This window comes from Ursus maritimus, unplaced genomic scaffold (genome assembly GCF_017311325.1).
Source record: "Ursus maritimus isolate PB19 unplaced genomic scaffold, ASM1731132v1 scaffold_13, whole genome shotgun sequence".
NCBI classification, from domain to species: domain Eukaryota; kingdom Metazoa; phylum Chordata; class Mammalia; order Carnivora; family Ursidae; genus Ursus; species Ursus maritimus.
In genome coordinates, this window is record NW_024423675.1 from 2875383 (window position 1) to 2897838 (window position 22456).

Consider the following 22456-nt stretch of genomic DNA (forward strand, 5'->3'; position numbering starts at 1 on the left):
GCATCTCTAAAATCTGCCTTTTAGCTATTTTATTAAGCACAATGTCTGGCATATAATAGGTGTCCTATGAGTCACTGATGAATGAAAAAAAATTATTTCCTTCAGAAAATGACTGACAAAGGGATCAAGACTCTTGGTCCCTCTTATTTGCTACGCACTGTACAGGAATGCTGGTTCACCTCTGCTGAGGGTGGGTGAGCCACGGTTGGAGAGGGAGGTAAGAACCCGGGAGGCAGGTTCCCGCAAACTTTATTGAGGAGTTTGACTGAGATCTATAATGCAGAGCTATGACGGATGTTAAGCAAGAGACTGATGTGGTCAGACTGGTGGTGGTTTAGAAAGGTCACTCTGGATCTGGTGTGGAGAACAGAGTGGATGGATGAATGAGGTGGAGAGACGTTAGTGAAGAGGCTATTGAGACCCCCATAAGAGGAGATGGTGGCCTAAACCAGGATAGTGGCAAAAGAGTGGAGAGAATAGATTGAATAGACGTTTATAAGGCTGAGCTGAAAGAACTGGGTGCTTGATTGGATGGAGTGAACGGGAAGGGAGAGTCAAGTAGGAGGCCCACGTTTCTGGCAGGGACTGCAGGGAGCATAGTCACACCACCATAGAAGGAGGAGAAGATTTAGCAAGAACGAAGTGAGTTCAGTTTTGGGCATGTTAGATTGGAGGATCGTCTTATAGAAGATTCCAGCAAAAGTATGCTAATGGCAATTTTAAAGGTAGGTCTGCAGCTCAAGAAAAGGTTAGGATTGAAATGTATCTTTTTGAATTTTAATCCAGATCAGTGTTTTGTTTTCTATAAATATGGTTGCACATATTGAAGTCAAAGGTTGAATATGGCTAAGATCAAAGGCTTATTCTCTCTTGATTTTCTCAGAATTTGATAGACTTTTGCTTCTTAGAAAACCAAATGTCTGAAAAAGATATTTAAATTCTCTTCTGATATTTAAACACTCTCTGTTAATATTATTTTCTGCATTGGATTAGGAAGAAGAAGGCATAATCTTGAGTGAAGTCCATTTAGAAGGCTGCTCTTGCTGGTTCTCATATGAGAAGGGGTATGTCTTTTTAAATTTCCCAGAATTTTAGCCTTCATAACCCCATGCAGCAGTAAATCCTAAACTTCAAGTCCCTATCTTCGTATTTGTGAAGGGAGGGCATGTAAAGGGACATGTGGTAAGACTGCTTAGAACAGTATTAAGACAGTGGACTCTCCAGCCAGAATTCCCGGCCTTGTGTCTTACTAGTCATGTGATCTTGACCAAGTTATTTCGACTCTCTACCCTCAGTTGCCTGGTCTATAAAATAGGAGTGATGATAGTACCCACCTCTTGGGTTTATGAAGATAACTTCTGTAAAAGCACTTAAGAGCCCGAAACATTGTGTGCGCTCAATCATGTTATTAGTAAGTAATTCTGTCAAAGGCAACATTTTCTTTCTCCTAAACTCAACATCACTACCGATTAAAAAATCTTAGAAAAATATTATTTTAGATCAGATTTTCCAATCAGAAACAGAATTTTGTATATAAGATACAACATTTAAAGTTAGTCTTCTCTGGGAACTCTTTGGATCTGTAAAAGTCATTACAGAGTGGCATCCTACAAAGCAAGTCAGAATCAACAAGGTGGACTGTCTGGAAAGGAATTTCCAGATGGCTAGGGATTAAGACCAGGGCAGCAAGAATTAGTATCTGAAGTTTACTGAAAAAACAGTTCTATATTCCAAACAGCCATGTTTCCATCAAAAATACGGAGAGATAAGATGGTTTTAAAATATAATAAAAATAAAAGTGCAAATAGAGTGATTTATCCTTATTTCCCTAAAATGAAAGTTGGTTAATCAGGACAAACATTTTTACTAAACGGACCCAACAGGGCCAGTGAAGCAATGATATTCACGTACGGTCAACAACCTCACAACCTCACAAACAAGACGGACCATACTTACGCTTCGCCAAAGAGAATATTCTGCTCCCAGAATGCTTAGTTATGAATACGCTTGAAATAAAACAAGAGTATTACTGAATCATGAGCATGACACATGCTTTTAAATTGGCAGTTAACATTCTTGAAAGCAATGGTTCAGCAATAATTACAAATGATGGACTGCTTAAAGTAAAGCATAATACTATGCTTGATTACAAATTACAACCAGTCTATAGAAGTTAAATGCATACCGTACTTTAATAATCAAGACAGTTCACCCATTTTTCTGGAGTATGTCTCCAACAGAGTTAGCATATAACCCGTATATAACAATATTGCTGTGTTTCTAGTCATTTTATATTTAAGGGTCCAAAATATATTATGCTCACAAAATAACACTGTCCGTGAATGCCAACCAGTTTTTTTAAATTTATAATCCTTCATAAACACTCTACCCTGGTCATACACACTCATTTATATCACTAAAAATAACCAAAGATGGTAATTCACAGTCTCACCTCCACATAGAAGTTCTAATTGCCCTAAAAACCTGTAGGTCAAGTTCTCAACCTTTGAAAATGAGCAAACATGTTCCAGAGCAGTCACTGTAGCCATGTATTTGGGCTTTGTATTTATAGCATTAGATTTGAGACCTAAACATGGCCATATACATCGCAGTAAGCTAAGTTCCATATCAAAAATAAAATGCAAAAGGAATAGATTTTGTAATTCCAATAGCACAGACTTAAAAAACTGAACACTTAGACATAACTCCTACATCTGTCTTTAACTAAGACGTCATTGCCATGCTTACAGGTTTGAGGCAGTAATCTATGTATTAGTGTGTGATCAATCAAAGAGTGCACTTACTACCATGAACTCAGGGCCTAGGCCATAGGATTATTTTTGCTTTTCCCTCACAGAATCATTTGCTCCTGAAGTAATAGACTTTTAAGGCACGTTTTAACAAAAACCCATCATATACCCAGCTTAAAAATGGAAGCCCCTCCTCACTACAATAATATATAATATAGCTAAGTAACGTGTGGTCTACCAGGTAGGCAAGTGTCTCTACCTTGAGGATAAAGTCACATTAGAAAAGTGGTTCTTTATTTGCTTGATCAAAAAGAAACATTGTGTAAAAATATTAGAACATTAAATTTATAAGAATAACCCATATGTACCAAGCCTGTTGGCAAAGATCCAAAGATCCAACAGGATATAGGTCTGGAAATTAAGAAAAATTCTCCTTTGGAACCCTGGGTTCCAACCCACCCAGGTGTCTGAGCAGGAATCATGAGGAAGGGAGTTGGGTGCCTTAATGATTTTTAGAAATATCCTTCCAAAATGCACAGACCCTTGGGAAGACTCAAACCTTACACCTCAATCAGCTGCCATCTTGCATTGCAGTTAGAAGCCTCAAAGGAATAGGACTTGGGGAGGGAAGGAGAGAGGATGGAAGGAAGCCATAGATAGAAGTGGGATAGTTTCTTTTTTTTTTTAATGTTTTTTTATTATATTATGTTAGTCACCATACAGTACATCCCTGGTTTTTGATGTAAAGTTCGATGATTCATTAGTTGCGTATAAAGAAGTGGGATAGTTTCAAGGGCAAGTCGCTTTAGGAACTCGGTACATTTTGCTAGGATCAGCTTTGATTTCCTTATGGGTCTTTGCTTAAAAATAAATAAATACATAAAATTATATTCTAATACCCACGAGTAGGCTTTAGGGCACTGACCCTTGGGACGGACATAGAATTACCTACTAGGAATGGTTTGGGGTGAGGGGAGATTTAGGAGTCCCTTGACATCCTGAAAGTCTAAAGTAAACATAAGCGGAAGAATTCATAGAAACAAACACATAGCTAACTGCAATGCCTCCTCTGGCCGTCCGCTTCCCGCTGATCGTTAGGGGTTTGCAGGATGGCTTTTCACCTGTGCAGAGCGTGCTGCTGGCCAGCTGAGCTCTAGTTCAGTCCTAAGGTGGCAACAGGCAGAGTCCACAAGGCACACTCATGAACGAGCAGGAGACTTAGGGGCGACACAGGTGCTCACCAGGATTACGCTCTGCGGTCATGATCCTAAATAAACATTTTAAATGTTGCACAACAACAGGCCCACTTCCCAGGGCCAATCACACAAACTGTATATCTATTTTTAAATCTGTAGGTACCAATTACCTGCATTTGGGAAACCATGTGACCTCTGACGTAACTTCAGCCTGAGTAGCACACACAGAAAAGCCTCCTGAAACCCTGAAGTTCAGCAACATTCCTATTTCTCTCCAGTGACTGGCACCATTTTGGAAATCTGGTCCCGAAGGTTCTAAAGAACAGTAATGCAGCAAAAAGGAATAACCTCTCTGTATAAAACGATTATAGAGATGTGTGTTGAGGTAAAGAGCTCTGTAAAAACTGTTGCGTAGGGAAGTACTGCCACGGCTATAGAAATTTTTAGAGAAGTTTGGTGCTAACGTTATTCTACAAAACTCCCGTTTATACCAGTTATAAACGGGACACAGTTCTTATTGCTCCTGGAGCTTGCTGCCCCAATCTGTTCCAGCTCCACTGAAAAGATTTTTCTCAACAATTAGTAGCAAAGATTCCCAAATTTATAAAAAAAAAAAAAAAAGTCATTACCAGTGCATTGCTTTTTGATTTCTGATTGCCATAGAGATCCGAACTACACTACAGTATGCATGTCCTTGACACCAAGTACAGAAAAAAGCTTAGAAAAGTCGTTTTATCAAAGTTCAAAGAAAAAAACATGAAAAAGAGCAAAATATATACAGTTCCTGGCAGTCCTCACACAGGAGTTTCTGACTACAGACCATAAAAGTTTACATCTGTGTAACGAAATTACAGATTTTACTTCATTGTTAAAATACAAGTTTTGGCTTCAAAGTGCTCACTTTATTTAAAAAAGAGAAGATCGAGAGGGGTGCAGGATTTTTTTTTTTTACAACAAATACACCATGTGTCCTAGTCTCCTTCTTCGTCTTCCTTTAGTGCAACACCGGCAGCAGCCTCCCTGAAAGGTCTGACTTGCAAGGATCGTCCCGAAGCCTCACTGCAGCAGCACGTTAGGGGTCCCGTTGGGGGTGGCTCCTTTTTTCTTCTGCAGCCGATTCTGAACCTTTCGTGATTTCACCATTCTCATCCTCACCTCAAAAACCTCATGGATGGCCTTCCGGAAGCAATGAAAATTATAGTCAATAAGCCCTGGGGAAGAAAACAAAATATTTAGACATGTCGCACAGAAATAATCTCCTCTTGGGGCGCCTGGGTGGCTCAGTCGGTTAAGCATCTGCCTTCAGCTCAGGTCGTGATCCCGGGGTCCTGGGATCGAGTCCTGCATCGGGCTCTTTGTTCAACAGGGAACCTGCTTTTTCCTCTGCCCCTCACCCTGCTTGTGCTCTCTCTCTCTGACAAATAAATGAATAAAATCTAGAAAGAAAGGAAGGAAGGAAGGAAGGAAGGAAGGAAGGAAGGAAGGAAGGAAGGAAGGAAAAGAAAGAAAGAAAGAAAGAAAGAAAGAAAGAAAGAAAGAAAGAAAGAAAGAAAGAAAGAAAAGAAAGAAAGACTCTTCTCTTGTCATGTCTGTGGTGGCCGGGACAAGCAATTAGGGGGAGGCAGAAGAGTGGCCTTAACAGAAGGTCCACAGATTTCCCTAGGAGCTCTGTGGCTGGTCTTGAGGAATCACAGGCGAGGTTCTGTAAATGGACATGTTTTGCTAAGGAAAGGTTCCAGAGCACAGACCACATTTTCAAAGGTGCCTAGGACCTACGACATTGAAGAACCAACCGAAGTGCACATTTTTTGACCTATCAGAACTCAAGATTTCTTGGGGCGCCTGGGTGGCTCAGTCGTTAAGCGTCTGCCTTTGGCTCAGGGCCTGATCCCAGGGTCCTGGGATCGAGCCCCACATCAGGCTTCTCTGCTGGGAGCCTGCTTATTCCTCTCCCACTCCCCCTGCTTGTGTTCCCTCTCTTGCTGGCTGTCTCTCTCTGTCAAATAAATAAATAAAATCTTAAAAATAAAATATTCTTAATAAAAAAAGAACTTAAGATTTCTTACAATTAAGATATATCTTCCATGAAATATTTATTATGTTTCCCCAAAAAGGATTATTAAATCGAATCTGAGTGGAGGCAGACCCTGACATGAAGTGCAGCTGAGATCTCAAAGCTTCAGTATCCATCACTCTGTCAATCGATATTCACTGAACACCTATTATGTTTAAGCCACCGTCAGAAGCCCTGGGGAAAGCAAGGTCCCTGTCCCTGATTTTAGAGTGCTAGCAGTCACCTCAGGTCAATTGCAAGCTCGGAAGTTCAACCGCCAATGACACTCTTGGTTTTTCAACTCTAAGTAAATTTTAAATGCAGAAATAGTAGGGGAGAATCTTTTTTGCGTCTTCTGAGATCATTGGTACAAGAATGGAATGAAAGATTAATCCCAAGTCTTGAGTGCATTTTTCAGCACACTAATTTGTAAAAGTGTTGAGAGCAACATTATGTTTGTACCAATTAGGAGAAGGCAGTTGGTTCGATTTACTATCTTTATATTTATTAAAATAACTAGCCTAACAACTATTTCCATCCACTGAGGTGATGCTTCCAAAGCCCCAACCAAAATAAAATAACTGGGATCCCAGCCAAGGAGTGAAATTCTTCAAAGCAGTCATATAACTGCACGAGCACTGGAGGAAACACCAGCTCAGCTTCCAGAAGCAGGAAACCTTCTGAGTGGCGCCCTCTGCTGCTTCTGAAGCGACAGTGACCACAGTGCAATAACACCTCCAAGCGATCTCAACACAAGACTACTGGAATGAGGGGGAAAGGAAAAAGACATCAATAATCCCAGGGGCGCCTGGCTGGCTCTGTTGGTAGAGCACGCAACTCTTGATCTCAGTGTTGTGAGTTCGAGCCCCATACTGGGTGTAGAGATTACTTAAAAATAAGATCTTTTTATTTTTTAAAGATTTTATTTATTTAGTTGACACAGACAGAGAGAGAGAGCACAAGCTGGGAGAGGGGCAGGCAGAGGGAGAAGCAGGCTCCCTGCGCAGGGAGCCCAACGCGGAACTTGAACCCAGAACCCTGGGATCATGACCTGAGCCAAAGGCAGATGCTTAACCAACTGAGCCACTCAGGCGCCGTACTTAAAAATAAAGTCTTAAAAAAAATAAGCATTTCTTTTCTGCCTGAGGCTTTCTTTGGTACCACAGAACTTCTTTGAGCACACATAGACAGGTACCAGCGATATGGGAATGAACGTTCTGAGGGCACCCCTCAAAGGGGCATGGAGGCAGGTGGATAAATGTTGCAGTCTTCCATACTCAACTAGGGTGATTCTGAGTTTGTTCCACACAGCTTTTCAAAGAATCTCTTATTGGGAGTGAACATAAAGCTGCTCATTGACACCACTGGCTTTTCTACGTGCCTTGTCTCATTTCCCTACTTCCTCATTTTTGTTTCTTGGGACCATCTTCCAAACAAAGCATGTAATTAAAAGAAAATAAACAAGAAGCAAAGAAATTATTTTTTTTTTAGTGGGAATGGGGACAGGAGATGTGAAAACAACCTCAAAATTCTTTTCCTATATAGGCAACCAACTGCCTCTGGAAGAAAGCTTAGCTAGAAAAACTTTGGCTCAGTGAGAATTCAACTTGCAGAAATATTCTGTTGATAGTTCCTGACAAATCTTAACTTATTCATCTTCGCAATTTAAAATATAACAGTATTGGGTGGCTGGGTGGCTCAGTTAAACAACTGCTTTCGGCCCAGGGTCCTGGGATCGAGCCCCGCATCAGGCTCCCCCTGCTCAAAGGGGAGCCTGCTTCACCCTCTCCCTCTTCCTGCTGCTCCCCCTGCTTGTGCTCTCTCTCTCTGTCAAATAAATAATAAAATCTTTTAAAAAATAAAAAAAGTGTAACAGTATCTTGCTGCATTTGGAGTTTTAAAAGTAAAAATTCACAACTGAGGTTTTTAAAGAAAGTAAGCATTCCTACCAAGTATCTGCCATTTCTTTCAACCTCTTCACTGAAGGCAGTTGAAACGCAAGAACAGAGACACGAACAGAACAAACACTATTTTCACCACCATAAATGTGATGGTTCCACATCCTTCTTTGCTTCAGTGGTTCCCAACCCTAGCCGCACCTTAAAAACATTCAGAGAACCTAAAAAAATTTAACAAATGCTAGGCCCCTCTCCCAGGAATTCTGTTCTAATTGTTTGGAGGAGGGCCCGGAGGTCTCTATTTTTTAACTGCCTCCTTTCCCAAGGTGCCCATAACGTGCAGGCAAGGCTGAAAACTCCACATCTGCTTTCGACCTTCTCCTCTCTGCCAAAGTAGTAGCAGAGATCGTTAATGAAAACTTAGATGGAGACCCGGCGTGAGGAATAGCTAATCAACCAGTGTCGGTACCAGCGCCAACAGGACTCGGCCACACTTGAGATTAAAACAACAAAAACAGAGGTGCCTGACTGTCTCAGCTGGTACAGAATGTGACCCTTGATCTTGGGGTTGAGCCCCAAGCTGGGTATAGAGATTACTTAAAAATAAAACCTTTAAAGAAGAAAAAAAGCCACAAAACCAAACTACTCTATGCATTTATAAGCATTAAGTTCTTTTTAAAGACACCACCTGATCCCCAGGGTGACCAACTCATCCCATCTGCCTGGGACATTCCCAGTATCAGCTCTGAAGGTCTCCTGCCCTTGGAACTCCTTCTATCCCAGGCAAATGGAGATAATCACTCGAAAAAGCAAATGAGTTTAACATGATGGGGTTAAATCTGTCTGCCATTTCCTAGCTATAACATTAAAACCAATGCCTAGGTTTCTAGCTAGTTTAATAAATTCCACCAAATCTGCCTGTCCTCAGAGATGATCCCATCAACGTGGCTTAGCGGTCAGTCGCTTACAGAGATCCACATAATAAACTCCTGCTTTATTTCCACAACCATAGATGGATGTTAAAATTAGCGGGCAAAGGTTTGAGGAGGAAGAGGATTTACATAATTTGGAAGTATTTATTAACTACAAAGGGAAAGACAGGAAATTTCCAGTGGAAAAACCTGACAGACATTACCTTAACTAAATCAAGGTCAGCATCACCAGGAGTAATAAGACTTATCAACATCATGAACCACTTGATATGATGCACTGAGGACACATTCTCATCAAAGTGCATACTCTTGTTCCGACTGTGTGGAAACAGCTGACAAACTCTATTCGAGGTATATTCTACAAAACAATTGATCAATACTCTTCGAAAGTGTCGAGGTCATGGAAGATAAAGAACTATCACAGATTGGGGCGCCTGGGTGGCACAGCGGTTAAGCGTCTGCCTTCGGCTCAGGGCGTGATCCCAGGTTCCTGGGATCGAGCCCCACATCAGGCTCCTCTGCTATGAGCCTGCTTCTTCCTCTCCCACTCCCCCTGCTTGTGTTCCCTCTCTCGCTGGCTGTCTCTATCTCTGTCGAATAAATAAATAAAAAATCTTCAAAAAAAAAAAAAAAAGAACTATCACAGATTGGAGGAGACTAAGAGAAATCATGACTAAATCAATTTGGGATCCTGGAACACAAAAAGGATACTTTTGGAAAAATGATGAAATCTCAATAAGGTTTATGGCTTCTTAATGAATACTAATTAATTCATTACTACTATTAATTAGTATTATACCAATGGTGAGTCCCTATTTTTCATTACTATAGTATGCAAGATGTTAACATTTGGGAAAGTGGATGAGGAATATGTGTAAACTATGTACTATTTTTGCAACGTTTCTCTTCAGTCTAAAATCAGTTCAGAATAAACAAGCTCTCCCGCTTGATGCTAATGTACCCTAAATTTTAGGATCTGCCATCACCTAAAGGATTTTGGGGCTCTAGTTGTACTATTTGCATTTTATTTTACTTAGCTTCCAAAATCAACATGAAATATCAATCACCAAATATAAATTCTGGAAATATCTTTAACCAAGGAAATATATGTATAATGGTTTAAAACACAATACACACAACTGATTCTATGTCGGGACAAGCCCAGGAATCTTAGCTCTGACTGCCATACACTAGAAGTAGGACTTTGAGTCACTGATAGTTCCCCTGTCTGGGTAAAATCATCTATAATTGAGAGGATGAAATAAGGTATGGTCCTGTCAAAATTCCACGAGCCTATTATATAACTTGCTCTTACTTTCAGCAAGATGAAACTAAGGAGTAAAAGATTAACACCACTTAATTAAAAGTTTTGAAGGCCAAGAACACAAAAGGCAATTTGGCTGATATCAGTCAGTAAATATAGGAAAGACATACAACTTCACCAAGAAGCAAGGAAATGTAAATTCAAATGATGCTAGTTTTTAATATTTAATTTTTCAGTGCTAATACCCAATATTGATAGGACTACAGCAAAATGGACACACTTGTATTCTCTTAGTAGCATAAACCCATAACATCTTTGGGAAGGACATGTTGGTAATACGGACTAGAAGCCACCAAAACATGCCCACCCTGCCCTTGGACCTAAGTAATTCCATTTGTTGAAGTTTTTCTTGAGGAAATAACCAAAATGTACACAAGTATTCAGTGCAAAGGTCATCACAGACTATTCACGACATTAAAATCTAGAAACAATATAAATTTTTAACAATAAAAGGAACTAACAGAATCATTAAAATGATGTGGTAAATGTAGGTTCAGTGAATTAGACAGATGTCTCTAATTCACTGTAATTCAGCGAGCGTTACAAAGTAGCATTTATCATATCATCACGTATAGACAGAGACATAGCTACAGATGAAAAAGTCTGAAAAGTTGTAAAGAAAATGTTGAGAGAGTGATTTCTGAGTGAGAAGTTATCAATAATTATTTCTTTTTTGCTTATCTGTTGCTTCTAAATTTTCTAAGTGAATTTGTTGCTTTTGTAATAAAAAGAAACAATAAAAATCTAAATTACGCTTTCACGCTCAATGACTTAGGAAAATCTTCCTGATATAAATGAGTGAAAACAACAGATGTAAAACCATAAAGACACTATGGCCCCCTTTTGTGGCAGGAAAGGAGGGATGAGAGAAGGGAAGAAGGCAAGATGGGAGGGAGGAAAGAAGGGAGAAAGAAAATCTCAGAAATGTAACATGGAATTTAGCTCTAGGTGGCAAAACTGAGTGGTTTTATTTTGTTCTTTATACTTTCCCAAATTTTCAAAGTATTTTTATAATGAACATGTGTGCTTATAAGGGGGGGAAATGGCTATTTTAGTAAATGTTACTATTGGCACTCTGTTGGGAATTTTTTTTACCCCCAAAATTGGTAAATCATGCCCTAGTTGCTAGCAAAAATCCCTAGCATGTCAGTAGGCTGTTTTAAATAGTAGTTTAAATTCCCAGTTTAAATAGTAGGGGGAAAATGAGTACCTCTATGAGGCTAGTTGCTTTAGTTTTATCTATTTATACTTATTTATATTTGTATATAATATATACTTTTATATTATACATTTATATCATATTATGTCACATTTATCATGTATTTATATATCTTTCGTTTTTGTTTCACTTATTGGTGACCTTATTAAGTATACTCATGTCTTCCCTTTTCAGAATCATGATGCTATCCCCATGTTTTGAGGACTAAAGAATAATATACAAAGGCTGAACAGAAATTAAACACGTCTCTCTTTAATGTTGTACAAGTCCCCTCCTTTACGCAGGGATCTCAAGTGGCCCCACAGGCCCTAAGACCTTCTAGAGGAGTGGACCAGGAGGGAGGCCTTCGCCCTCACTGCAGAGTGCTGGGCCCTCCCTGGCAAGAGACATTATAGCCTGGCAACAAGGCTTCAACCAGCTTCCCTCCAGGAAAAGCCAGAGCCCCTGGGAGGACTGTCTGATGCTCCTTCTACCTCATGGCAGCTACACCACTAGAGGGCAGGTTGCTTCCCGGATCCCAAAAGCCTGAGAGCTGCGGGGAGGAGCCAAGGGGACCTGTGACTCAAGCCTGGACGCTTCAGGAGGCATGCTGCTGACCACCCACATTCGACAAGCAGGAGAAGCAATCATCAGTCTGCAACGAAATGTTTTATTTAAATCACACACACACACACACACACACACACACACACACAAAATTACCTTTTCTTTCAAAGCTTTCCTCTCTGACAAAGCAGACAAGAGCCAGGAACTTTGTCACCTCTTTTAAATAAAGAACTGTTGTATTGTTCAGCTTTATAATGGCCGTTGATTCCTTGTCATAGGGGGTTCCTGCTCCATCTTCTTTGAGACTAAATGGGGACAGAAACCAGAACATATGTGACCATCGAGAAGAAACTACAAATTGTAGTCCAGTGACAGAGACCAGCTTTAATACTCAGAATGATAATCATAATGAGAAGTCATTTACAATCACCGGGCCTTTCAGCAAAAGTCTCTGAAACACACAATTGCAAGAATGTACATAGTGTATGACAGTCCCTTCCTATGGACACAATGTCGCTGCTGGGGCAGGAAGACATCTCTCCAGGCACCCAGGGAACACGGGTGAGGGATGGAAGCTGGCCATTCTCCCTTCTGTAGCCCATAAGGGCTTCTTGTTTTTTCCTGACAGAATAACCAGGCTGTCAAAAGCATGGTCTGAAGAAGACCAAGGAGAGCTGAATGACTCTTCCAAATTACAGAAGCCTAAGGAGACATGACAGCCAAACATTGGCCTAGATCCTGGATCAGGGAGAAAAGATAGAATTGGAACCACTGGTAAGATTTTAATATGGACAATATATTAGACAGTGCATTAATGTAGCCGTGGCTAAACATGCTTAATTTGGGAAACTGTGGTCCTGCAAGAGAATGTCTGTTTGGTTTTTTTTAAGAGATAGACACTCAAGTGGCTAGGATCAAAGAATCACCATGTCTGCAATTCACTCTCAATGGTTCGGCAAATCAAACCACAAAATGTATTTAAAAAAGAGAGCACAAATATGGCAAAATGATAAAAATGGGTGGATCCCAGTGAAGGGTATCATATAGGCGTTTGCTGGACTATCCTTGCACATTTTCTGTAGGTTTGACATTTTTTCAAAATAAAACACTAAATAAATACACTGGTCTAGTTAAGAAAAGGTGTGGCCTGCAGACACAGATGACTTGGGCTGGAACCCCAGCTCACTTATTATGTGAACTGGAGCGAGGTAACTTCTTTGAGCCTCAATTCCCTGATCTGTATACTAACAGTAATTACCTCGAAGTCTCCCAACGCAGTGAAATAACAGATGAACAGCACTGAGCACAGCGCTCAGACCATGTAAAACGCACAACAAATGTTAACCACTATTACTATGATGCCCTTTAATGATCAAAACCGGACCCTCCGAAGACACTGATGTAATCAGAGTTATGTGTCCTGTCCTCATAGCAAAGGAGCACTTCCCTGCACCTTTTCCCCTTACCTGAAACCGTGTGTGTATGTATGTATGTATGTATGTATTTTTACTTCCCAAATTAATGAATAATTGACCAGAAATTTGACTTAATTGAAATTATGCTAGACCTTATTAATACAACAGAGCAACACGGTTAGTGCCAAACCTGATCCCTTTGCGGTTATAAGAGCCAACATTTACAATGTGACAGGCACCATCCTTAGTTTTTATCATGAATTATCTACCGTCTGGCCTAAGAATCCTCTAAGCTGGGTACTGAGGAACTGAGGCTAGGGGAAATCAGATAATTTGGTCAAGGCTGATGATGGGGGGTAGAGCCAAGACCTCAAACTAATCTAATTTCAGAGTTAATGCTTTTAGTCTCATAAATATCATAAGGAGGTAGGGTGACAAACCAGATAAAATGAAAAGCCTAAACTGTAAGAGTATTTCAAAGGAAATGTAAGTTTTTAGCTTTGAGAATATTTTAAACTGGCACACACATGGCTACTCAAAAGTAAATTGGGGGAAAAAGTTTTGTAAAAAAGGATTCAACTCACTGTGACCTACCAAAACAGTAAAGAAAAATCTTTAAGAAGTCTTGGATCTCAGACGTTAAAAATGCTTTATCAGAGCTCTTAACTTCCTTTGTACTATTTTTAGCTGCTGTTTTTCTAGACTGAATTTCTCTTGCTAATAAGTAGTGTTCTGAGAACAATAAACTGAAACATTTGAATTTTTTTACCCAATGAAGAAAATTTACTAACAGCAGTTAATAACACCAGAAAATTCTTAGGTGATAATGTTAAATGCATAAAGCAGGATATATATATATATATATAAATTATATATACAAAGTGATCACATTATCTTAAAAATTACACAGAGAAATAAGAATAAAACACATCAGGGGCGCCTGGGTGGCTCAATCGGTTAAGCATCTGCCTTCAACTCAGGTCGTGATCTCAGGGTCCTGGGATTGCCCCAGGGGCTCCCTGCTCAGCAGAGAGTCTGCTTCTCCCTTGGCCCCTCCCCCCACTCATGCTCTCTCTCAAATAAATAAATGAAATCTTTAGAAAAAAGAATAAGACAATAAAACGTTAATAGTGACTGTCTCTAGGTGATGAGATTATGGGCTATCTTAATTTTATTCTTTACGCTTTTACATATTTTCTGCAATGAGCATGGATTGCATTCATATTCAGAAAAAAGTAAACATTAAACAAATTGTAAAAACCAAAAGGACCAAGAAAATTACAAGTAAACACCGGTGACGGATTACAACCGCCACAACTATGTGCTACTACTCAAGTCTGCGTTCACAAAGCGGTGAAAACACAGGCAGCTGCCATGTATTTTAAAGCGTGCGCGGGTGTGCTTGGCGAGAGAAGCTCCGCAGAACCCTGAGCGGACTGACCCAGGCACCAGGTCACCTGCCTCGGCCCTGCCGGTCTCCACGGAGCAGCTGGGACCTGGCAGCAAGCCTGTTTCCTCCGCGGCTGCCAGTTAGCTGGGCGGGCTCCTCGCTGCTCCAGCAAACACTGCGGAAACTCCGGGGCCCACGCCCAGTCGGTGACCCAGACTGGTTCCTACTGCACCTGATGGGTTCCCGGGCCACCGCACACTCCGCCACAGAAAAACAACCTGACTCCTCCCGCGGCCGCCCCCCTCATGTTTGTTTTAGCTGGGTAAGAGGAACTCTGATTAACACCATTTACATGAACAGCTTACCACTTACATCTAATTACCATATGGCACAATAATGATTACGCATATCATTAAATAGGTGCCAGATTAATTGTGTTTATTGTATTTGATTACCGCAGCAATCTAGACTGTAATCAGGATACACTTAGTTTCCATGACTATTTCAAGGTCAATCCCCTTAGAGTTTAAAAACAATAGAATGCTACAGAGCAGTAATCTTGGAAAACAAGGTCTATTTCTGAAGCCAGATGGCAGTGTTTAATAATAATACTAAGAAGGCAGTAATCTTGGGGACTAAGGTCTGTTCCTAAAGCCAGATGGCAGTGTGTAATAATAATAATAATAATAATAATAATAATAATAATAATAGTGGCAGCTACATTTATCCAGGGCTTACCAGGTAAAGCCTAATGATATGCCATCCTCACTACAGTCCAGTAAGTATCACTTTCCCTGTTTCATAATGGAGGGGACCCTGCGTGCATGTGTGTATAACAGAAAGAATCTGAACTGAGGGGGCAAAGGATTTTCAGACAGAGGAAGAGAGAAATGGGGAGAATGGGACCCCCGCCGGAGCTGACGGAGGCAGGCCCCAGCTGGCAAGCGAAGAGGAAGATGAACAAGAGCCTTACCCACCGAGGACTGGATAAGCATGTACGATCCAATAGAAATCGACAGCAACAACTTGATGTCTTTTTTTTTAAGATTGTATTTATTTGACAGAGAGGGAGAGAGCGAGTACACAAGCAGGGAAGTGGGAGAGGGAGAAGTAGGTTTCCCGCTGAGCAGGGAGCCCGAAGTGGGGCTCGATCCCAGGACCCCGGGTTCATGACCTGAGCCGAAGGCAGTCGCTTAACCGACTAAGCCACCCAGGCGCCCCAACAACTTGATATCTTAATACAGACAAATTAGTTCATATCCATTCACTCTATACGACACCCATTCAGGAAATTTAAAATTATGTGGAATTAGTTTCTATGTGTGATACCACAATCAATTTTCTCCACTCCTTGTTTATTTTAAAATATTTTAAGTGTACAGGAAGCTCTGTTTTCTAAGACTCTAAGACCATAATAATAAACAGGTAAGTTGTTTGCTTAGTTTTGTGATTCTCTGCTGCTCATAAAAGACGACAAAGTATGTTAAAGAAAATCCAGCAGTTATTTCTTATAATGAAGACAGTAATAGAACTGTTGTTAATGTGAGATAATGTATTTGGAGTTCGAGGATCCTATTAGTCTCTCCCAACTGTGTATGCCATTATGATATGATGACAGATTTTTCAGTAGAAAAATCGGGAATCAGTTAGACTTGAGTTCAAAGTCTAGTTCTGTCCTTTATGGACATTGTGAGCAGGGGTTAGAAACAACCACTCTGAACCTCAGTTTCCCCATCTGTGAAATCAGGATAGTAATTCCCACCTCATGGAATAGCGGGGAATTAAATGCTATAATGTATGCAATATGCTTATTAGCAGAATATCAGACATTTACTCCATAATTTTTTGTTGTTATTGCGTGCTAATTGGTATACTTACAGATCTCAGCCATTTAAAACAAAAGTATTAAAATCAAATAAGTAAATGCAAATGTTACAAGGGTTATGCAAGGTTTCATCTTCTAATCTGAAGTATGGCTTGTTTGTACCCTTTAAGAATATTTTACTTACCCATAAATACAAGAGATGTCGATAACCACATCGATCATATCACAGCAGAGCTCATAGGTTTGCATATCCACTGGGGTACTATCAGTTGCAATATAAATTTTACTGACCACATCAAACAGAAATGCCTTTTCAATTCCAGAATTCTGAAACAAAAAGAAGATGCTATCTTAAAGGGACAGCTGATTTTAGAACATGTCATCACCATATAAAAAAAAATTACATGCCATCCTCAATGTAAAATATGAATGAACAAAAATCAATTAACTAAAAGTTTTGTTCTATTTTATTACAATTTAAACTTCACATAAACCTTTACAACGGATTTGCGTAAGAAATGGGAAATTCTTATTTTTCATAAATTATCTATTGTAGGTAAACAAATTGGGCAGTGTTTCCTGGCTCTTAGAGATGTACCTGCAGTTAGGAAAAGGCAAGTAAAAACACTAATTTTACTGACTGTAAATCTTAAAATAAAATAAATTTTAAAAATCTAAACAAACTCCAAACTGTGGAGTGATAGAGTAAATATGAGTACAACCAAGACGTCTGACTCGAGTCAACAGCAGAGCTTGCCTAGAGCGGACGGTTTATAGGACTCATTCAGCCAGCACATCATCCACAGTGTGAAACATATAAAAACTATTCCATGGGCTATATTTTATCGCCACAACCAGCCTTAATGCTTCCTACATCTCGTAGGGCTCTAGCAACATTGAATGATTGCCTACAACTTTAATAAACACTCTAATTATATCAGGGCAGTACAGGAATAGTTTGGGGAGTGAAATCTTAAAAAACATAAAACAGCATGTAGGAGCAATCTTCCAGAATAATCCTTCAGTGACCTTGCAATGCAGTAAGAGCGAGCAGAAGTAAGACTGTTTTCACGCTTGCAAGGTTATTCTAAAATTCTGCAAATGATTCTACCGGGAGGATATTATTTACTTACTGAGATAAAGATGTTTAGCAAATTCTCCAGGGTGGGGAGCTGTGGAATCAGTTTCTGAACCACTTTGCTAAAAGCTTCAAATATTGAATGATCATATATGCTCGTCAAATAGAAGCTGAAAGAGAAAACAGTATTTCGTCACATTTTCCTTCGGACTGGGGAACAGATTGCTTAGGCTGTCACAACACCCGTGCCCGGCCGTCTGTACCTACCATCCCTACGCACACTTTCTAGCCCCCTTCAGAATTCAAAATGACCTCCACAAAAAATGAACGTGTCTTTGCAAGCCATTCCTCCCCAGCTCAAAAAGCATGAATTGTGCCCATTCTCATCTACTGACTGGCTGGCCTGGAAAGCTTAAAAATGCAGTGGTATGTGCCCATACGAGCTTCCTCACATTCTGCAAAAGAATCCACTCCAGGTCGGGGCGCCTGGGTCTGCCTTCGGCTCAGGGCGTGATCCCGGCGTTCTGGGATCGAACCCCACATCAGGCTCCTCCGCTGGGAGCCTGCCTCTTCCTCTCCCACTCCCCTTGCTTGTGTTCCTTCTCTCACTGGCTGTCCCTCTCTCTGTCAAATAAATAAATAAAATCTTAAAAAAAAAAAAAAAAAAGAATCCACACCAGGTCATCTCTACCCACTCCTGTTAGGTTAGTAATGGCTATGTTACTGGTATTGAAGCATCTAATATTTTCATTTTCCAATTTGCAAATCGAATGATGCATACACTTCCCCATAAAAAACTGATAGAGGGGCACCTGGCTGGCTTAGCCAGTGGAGAATGCCACTCTTGATCTTGGGGTTGTAAGTTCGAGCCCCATGTTGGGTGGAGAGATTACTTAAAAATAAAATCTTAAACAACAACAACAACAACTGATAGAGAAGTGGTTTTCCCCTGTATTTCTACTTGAATTATCTTCAGAATTCTCTTTTACTTGTGACTATAAATACTATCATATTTATCAAGAATTCTAAACTTCAGCATATTAACTTCCTGGATTATGTTCTTGAGTTTTATGTTTTTCATATGTGGGGAAAACATTAGCTTTGACCATTTGTTTAAAAAACAAAAACAGGGGCGCCTGGGTGGCTCAGTCGATAAGCGTCTGCCTTCAGCTCAGGGCGTGATCCTGGCGTTCTGGGATCAAGCCCCACGTCAGGCTCCTCCACTGGGAGCCCGCTTCTTCCTCTCCCACTCCCCCTGCTTGTGTTCCCTCTCTCGCTGGCTGTCTCTCTCTCTGTCAAATGAATAAATAAAATCTTAAAAAAAAAAAATTAGAATTAGCACATGCAAAGCTTGCTTTTCCCAAATACTGTCCCAATGTGTACAGCACAAATAGGGTAAACAGGTGAACACCAAACTGCCCGTGCTGACTTTGGACTCCACACCTGCTTTTTTCTGTTGATTACTGTGATCCCGGAAGGGTTTCTGTTCTCACCTGAGGTGAATTTTTTCTAACCCAGCATCTGCAAGGTCATCGTTTGCCCTCTGATGAATATCTCTTTGGGTTTCAATTTTGTGGTCATCTGACAGACCATCCACTTTATGAATAAACACCTCGAAGTTGATGTCAGTGTTCACTTTGTAGGCCCTGGTCACGGTGAGATGGAGCCTGGCCAAAGCTTCCATGTAATCGTCCTGGGAACAAAGGCACACTCCTGTCAGGGGAGGCCAAACCCTTCCAAGCTGCCTTCCACCGACACTCTTCTTCCCATTTTACTGAGGTCTGATCGACAAATAAACGATGGGTACATTTAAGGTGCACAGTATGATGTTCTGATGTGCGGGTACATCATGAAATGACCCCCCATTCAAGTTAATCTACCCATCACCTTACTTCAGTTACTTTTTTCTTTCATATACACCCCTAATTTGGAAACCATGTGGGTACAATCCTCCAAAATATTTTGCAAAAGCCCAAATAAAAGCTGGTTTCATGGAATTCAAGTTTGAAAACTGAAGTTTCATTAACAAAGAGATGAAAAAGGCAGGCAGGAAAAACCCAGCTGTAGGCTGTTATGATGTAGCTTGATGACCGTCTTTAAGATCGGCACTGCAGCTTTATGAATTCAAAATGACCCCCTACCACCTAGGACCTTCCCTGGGATACTGTTCTTCCCAGATTCTTGAGTCCCTGGGTGAACTGTGATGAACAGTTAGAGATGGAAACGTGATCTCGGTTGCTGGGAGGATGGGGAAGGAGCCAGGAGGAAAGATAAGAGCACTGGTCTAGAGCAGAGGTCAGCAAACCACGGCCTGAGCGCCAAATTGGACTCACTGTGTGTTGTTTATAAGTAAAGTTTTATTGGAGCCCAGCCACACTCACCTATTTACATAGTGTCTGTGGCTGCTTTTGTGGTGCAGTGGCAAACTCCTCGGAGACGGTACAGACAGCCTGCAAAGCTTAGAACACTTACCATCTAGCCCCCTACGGAAACAGTTTGCTGACCTCTGATCTAGAGTAACTGACCCAAATAGCGCAATACTATTTTTTTCTGCTTCCTACAAATGACACTTTTATATAAATATGATGAACATCTGCGTAGGCATCTCCCTGTTTAAGAAATCAAATAGTAGGGGTGCCTGGCTGCCTTGGTTGGAGGACCATACAACTCTTTATTTTTTTTTTTTAAGTAAGCTGTGCACCCAACATGGGGCTCAAACTCACAACTGTGAGATCAAGAGCTGCATGTTCTATCAAGTGAGCCAGCCGGGCGCCCTGAGCATGAGGTCGTGAGTTTGAGCCCCACATTGGGTGTAGAGATTAATTAAATACATAAACTTAAAAAAAAAAATCAAACAGTAGACACTGACGCCCCATGTGTCTCTCCCCATCCTCCCAGCCCACCCCATCCCTCTACCCCCCACCTCCAGAGGTATCCACTATCCTGAGTTTAGTGTTTATTCTCAGTCATCTCTTTATACGTTACTACATACATATGTATCCCTAAACTACATACAGAATTCATTTACATTGTCTTGAAATTCAGGGGGAGGCTGTCTGAGAAAGGACAACAAAGGAAGCTTTTCGGGAGGTAGAAATATTCTATATCTTGACTGTGAAGTGGTTACAAGTTATACGCGTTTGTCAGACTCACTGAACTAGACACTCACGATGAATGCACTTTACTGTATATAAGTTATACCTCAAAAATTATTATTGTTTATGTCTTTAACTGTAGAGGGGAGTTAAGGGGACATGTCTATGAGCAAAACTAGCCAATGTCAAGAGAGTATCATAATCTCAAAAGATTAGAAGTTGTTACTGTAACTTCCCTGCCAGGCATATAAAATGATCTGATTACCAACTAAGTGACGAAGTGGCCCATACCTACGAGGACGAAAAATAACATCTGAAAGAAAAAAATACTTGGTTTATTAGAACAGAGGGAGGGTGACTGATTTTTCCCACTGTGTTTGTTACCATCTTCTACAACAGATAAAAATACAGGAAAAACACACCGCCTTAGTTCCTATTCCAAAATTAGATCTAGGAATTACAGGCAGGTCAACAATCACTAATGTAGATGAAGTCAACACTCCATTTTGGATCCTAAGGCACGTGTGACATGGCTTCGGGGGCCAAGGGTGGCCCTGGAGGTGTGGGACATGTTGTGTGGGCTCTGCCTGGGGGGCTGGCGGTGTCATACTGTTAGCTCACAGGAAATCACTCTGGATGCTTCCATGCTCTTTCATCCTACAACATTCTGTGAGGACACATTTTCTCCTTGGGGATATATTTATCTGGCAATCCTGTGATTGTGAGGAATTCACAAGGAAAAAATAAAAATATCAGGCGTCAGACCAACGGAGCCCTGTTGAGAAATAAAGGCAACGACGTTGAAGTGCCTGCCAAGACTGCCTGAAGTTTGCTTTCCTTTTCAGTGCTTGTAATCACATCATATAAAAGTTCCTGAAAACATGGCTTTACAGTCTGCTTCCAGTACAAAAGTATAGGTCACACAGACTCTGAAACAGCTTATTCCATTATTCCTTCCTTTTAGTAAAGGATAGCTCTCAACAATGTTGTTCCTACCTTTTTAAAAGTGGAAACTTAAAAAGACAAATTTCTCAAACATTCTTATACTTTTCTCTGCCCTACAGCTAGGGGAAAACACCACCACCACCACCACAAGAAACAAAAGAAAAGAAAACACACATTTACCAACCCAAATTGAAGGGCCACTTTTCATGTTCAGGTAAAATTAAAACAAAATTACAGTTGCAACTTAAAAATAAGCAAGCGAACCTATTTTAGCCACATTATAGCCACAGTGCAAACACCTAGGATAGCGTTGCGATGGACATCTGAATCCTAGAAATGCCGGTTGCTACACGAGCACAACGTGGTATTGAGGTGAGTACTTACTAAGCCACTGTCTTGAAAAGATGAGTCATCTGACTGGAATCTACCCAGGGGTAGGGCTACCTCGTTCAACAACTACAGCAACAGCAGTGGAGTCACTTAGGGAAAAAACTGGAGCTTAGAAGAGACAGATGAGTGGGACGTAGCCAAGAGCTCGCCCCCCATGCGGCAGCGCGCACACAACCGGCCGCTCCTGCGTGCTCGAGCTCCCTAATTTATGGGGTTGGCAGACCGAGGCAGGAAGACAGGGGCTACTGCCAAGGCCACAGATGGGCCAGAAAACAGGTCAGTACAAGTGGGACAGCCAGGAAAGCAGCGACTGACAGCAGGGCTTGGACCTGCTGCAGGTGTCTACAAGCGTGCATTTCCAGATGGGCCCAGGGGAAGGGAGGCACTGCTGCTGACAGAT

General features: G+C 40.9%; 1 protein-coding gene across 1 annotated transcript in view; it reads right to left on the reverse strand.

Annotated features, from left to right (window-relative positions):
• Positions 1 to 1765: 1765 nt before the first annotated feature.
• RRAGD (Ras related GTP binding D) overlaps positions 1766 to 22456 on the reverse strand; it is a 39537-nt gene continuing 18846 nt past the window's right edge. The window contains exons 3-7 of the mRNA XM_008687768.2: positions 19120 to 19319; positions 17682 to 17796; positions 16733 to 16875; positions 12075 to 12223; positions 1766 to 5157 (exon numbers count right to left, since the gene is read on the reverse strand). Coding sequence (XP_008685990.2) covers positions 5003 to 5157; positions 12075 to 12223; positions 16733 to 16875; positions 17682 to 17796; positions 19120 to 19319 — 762 coding nt within the window. The 3' untranslated portion in view covers positions 1766 to 5002. The remainder of the gene's footprint in view (positions 5158 to 12074; positions 12224 to 16732; positions 16876 to 17681; positions 17797 to 19119; positions 19320 to 22456) is intronic.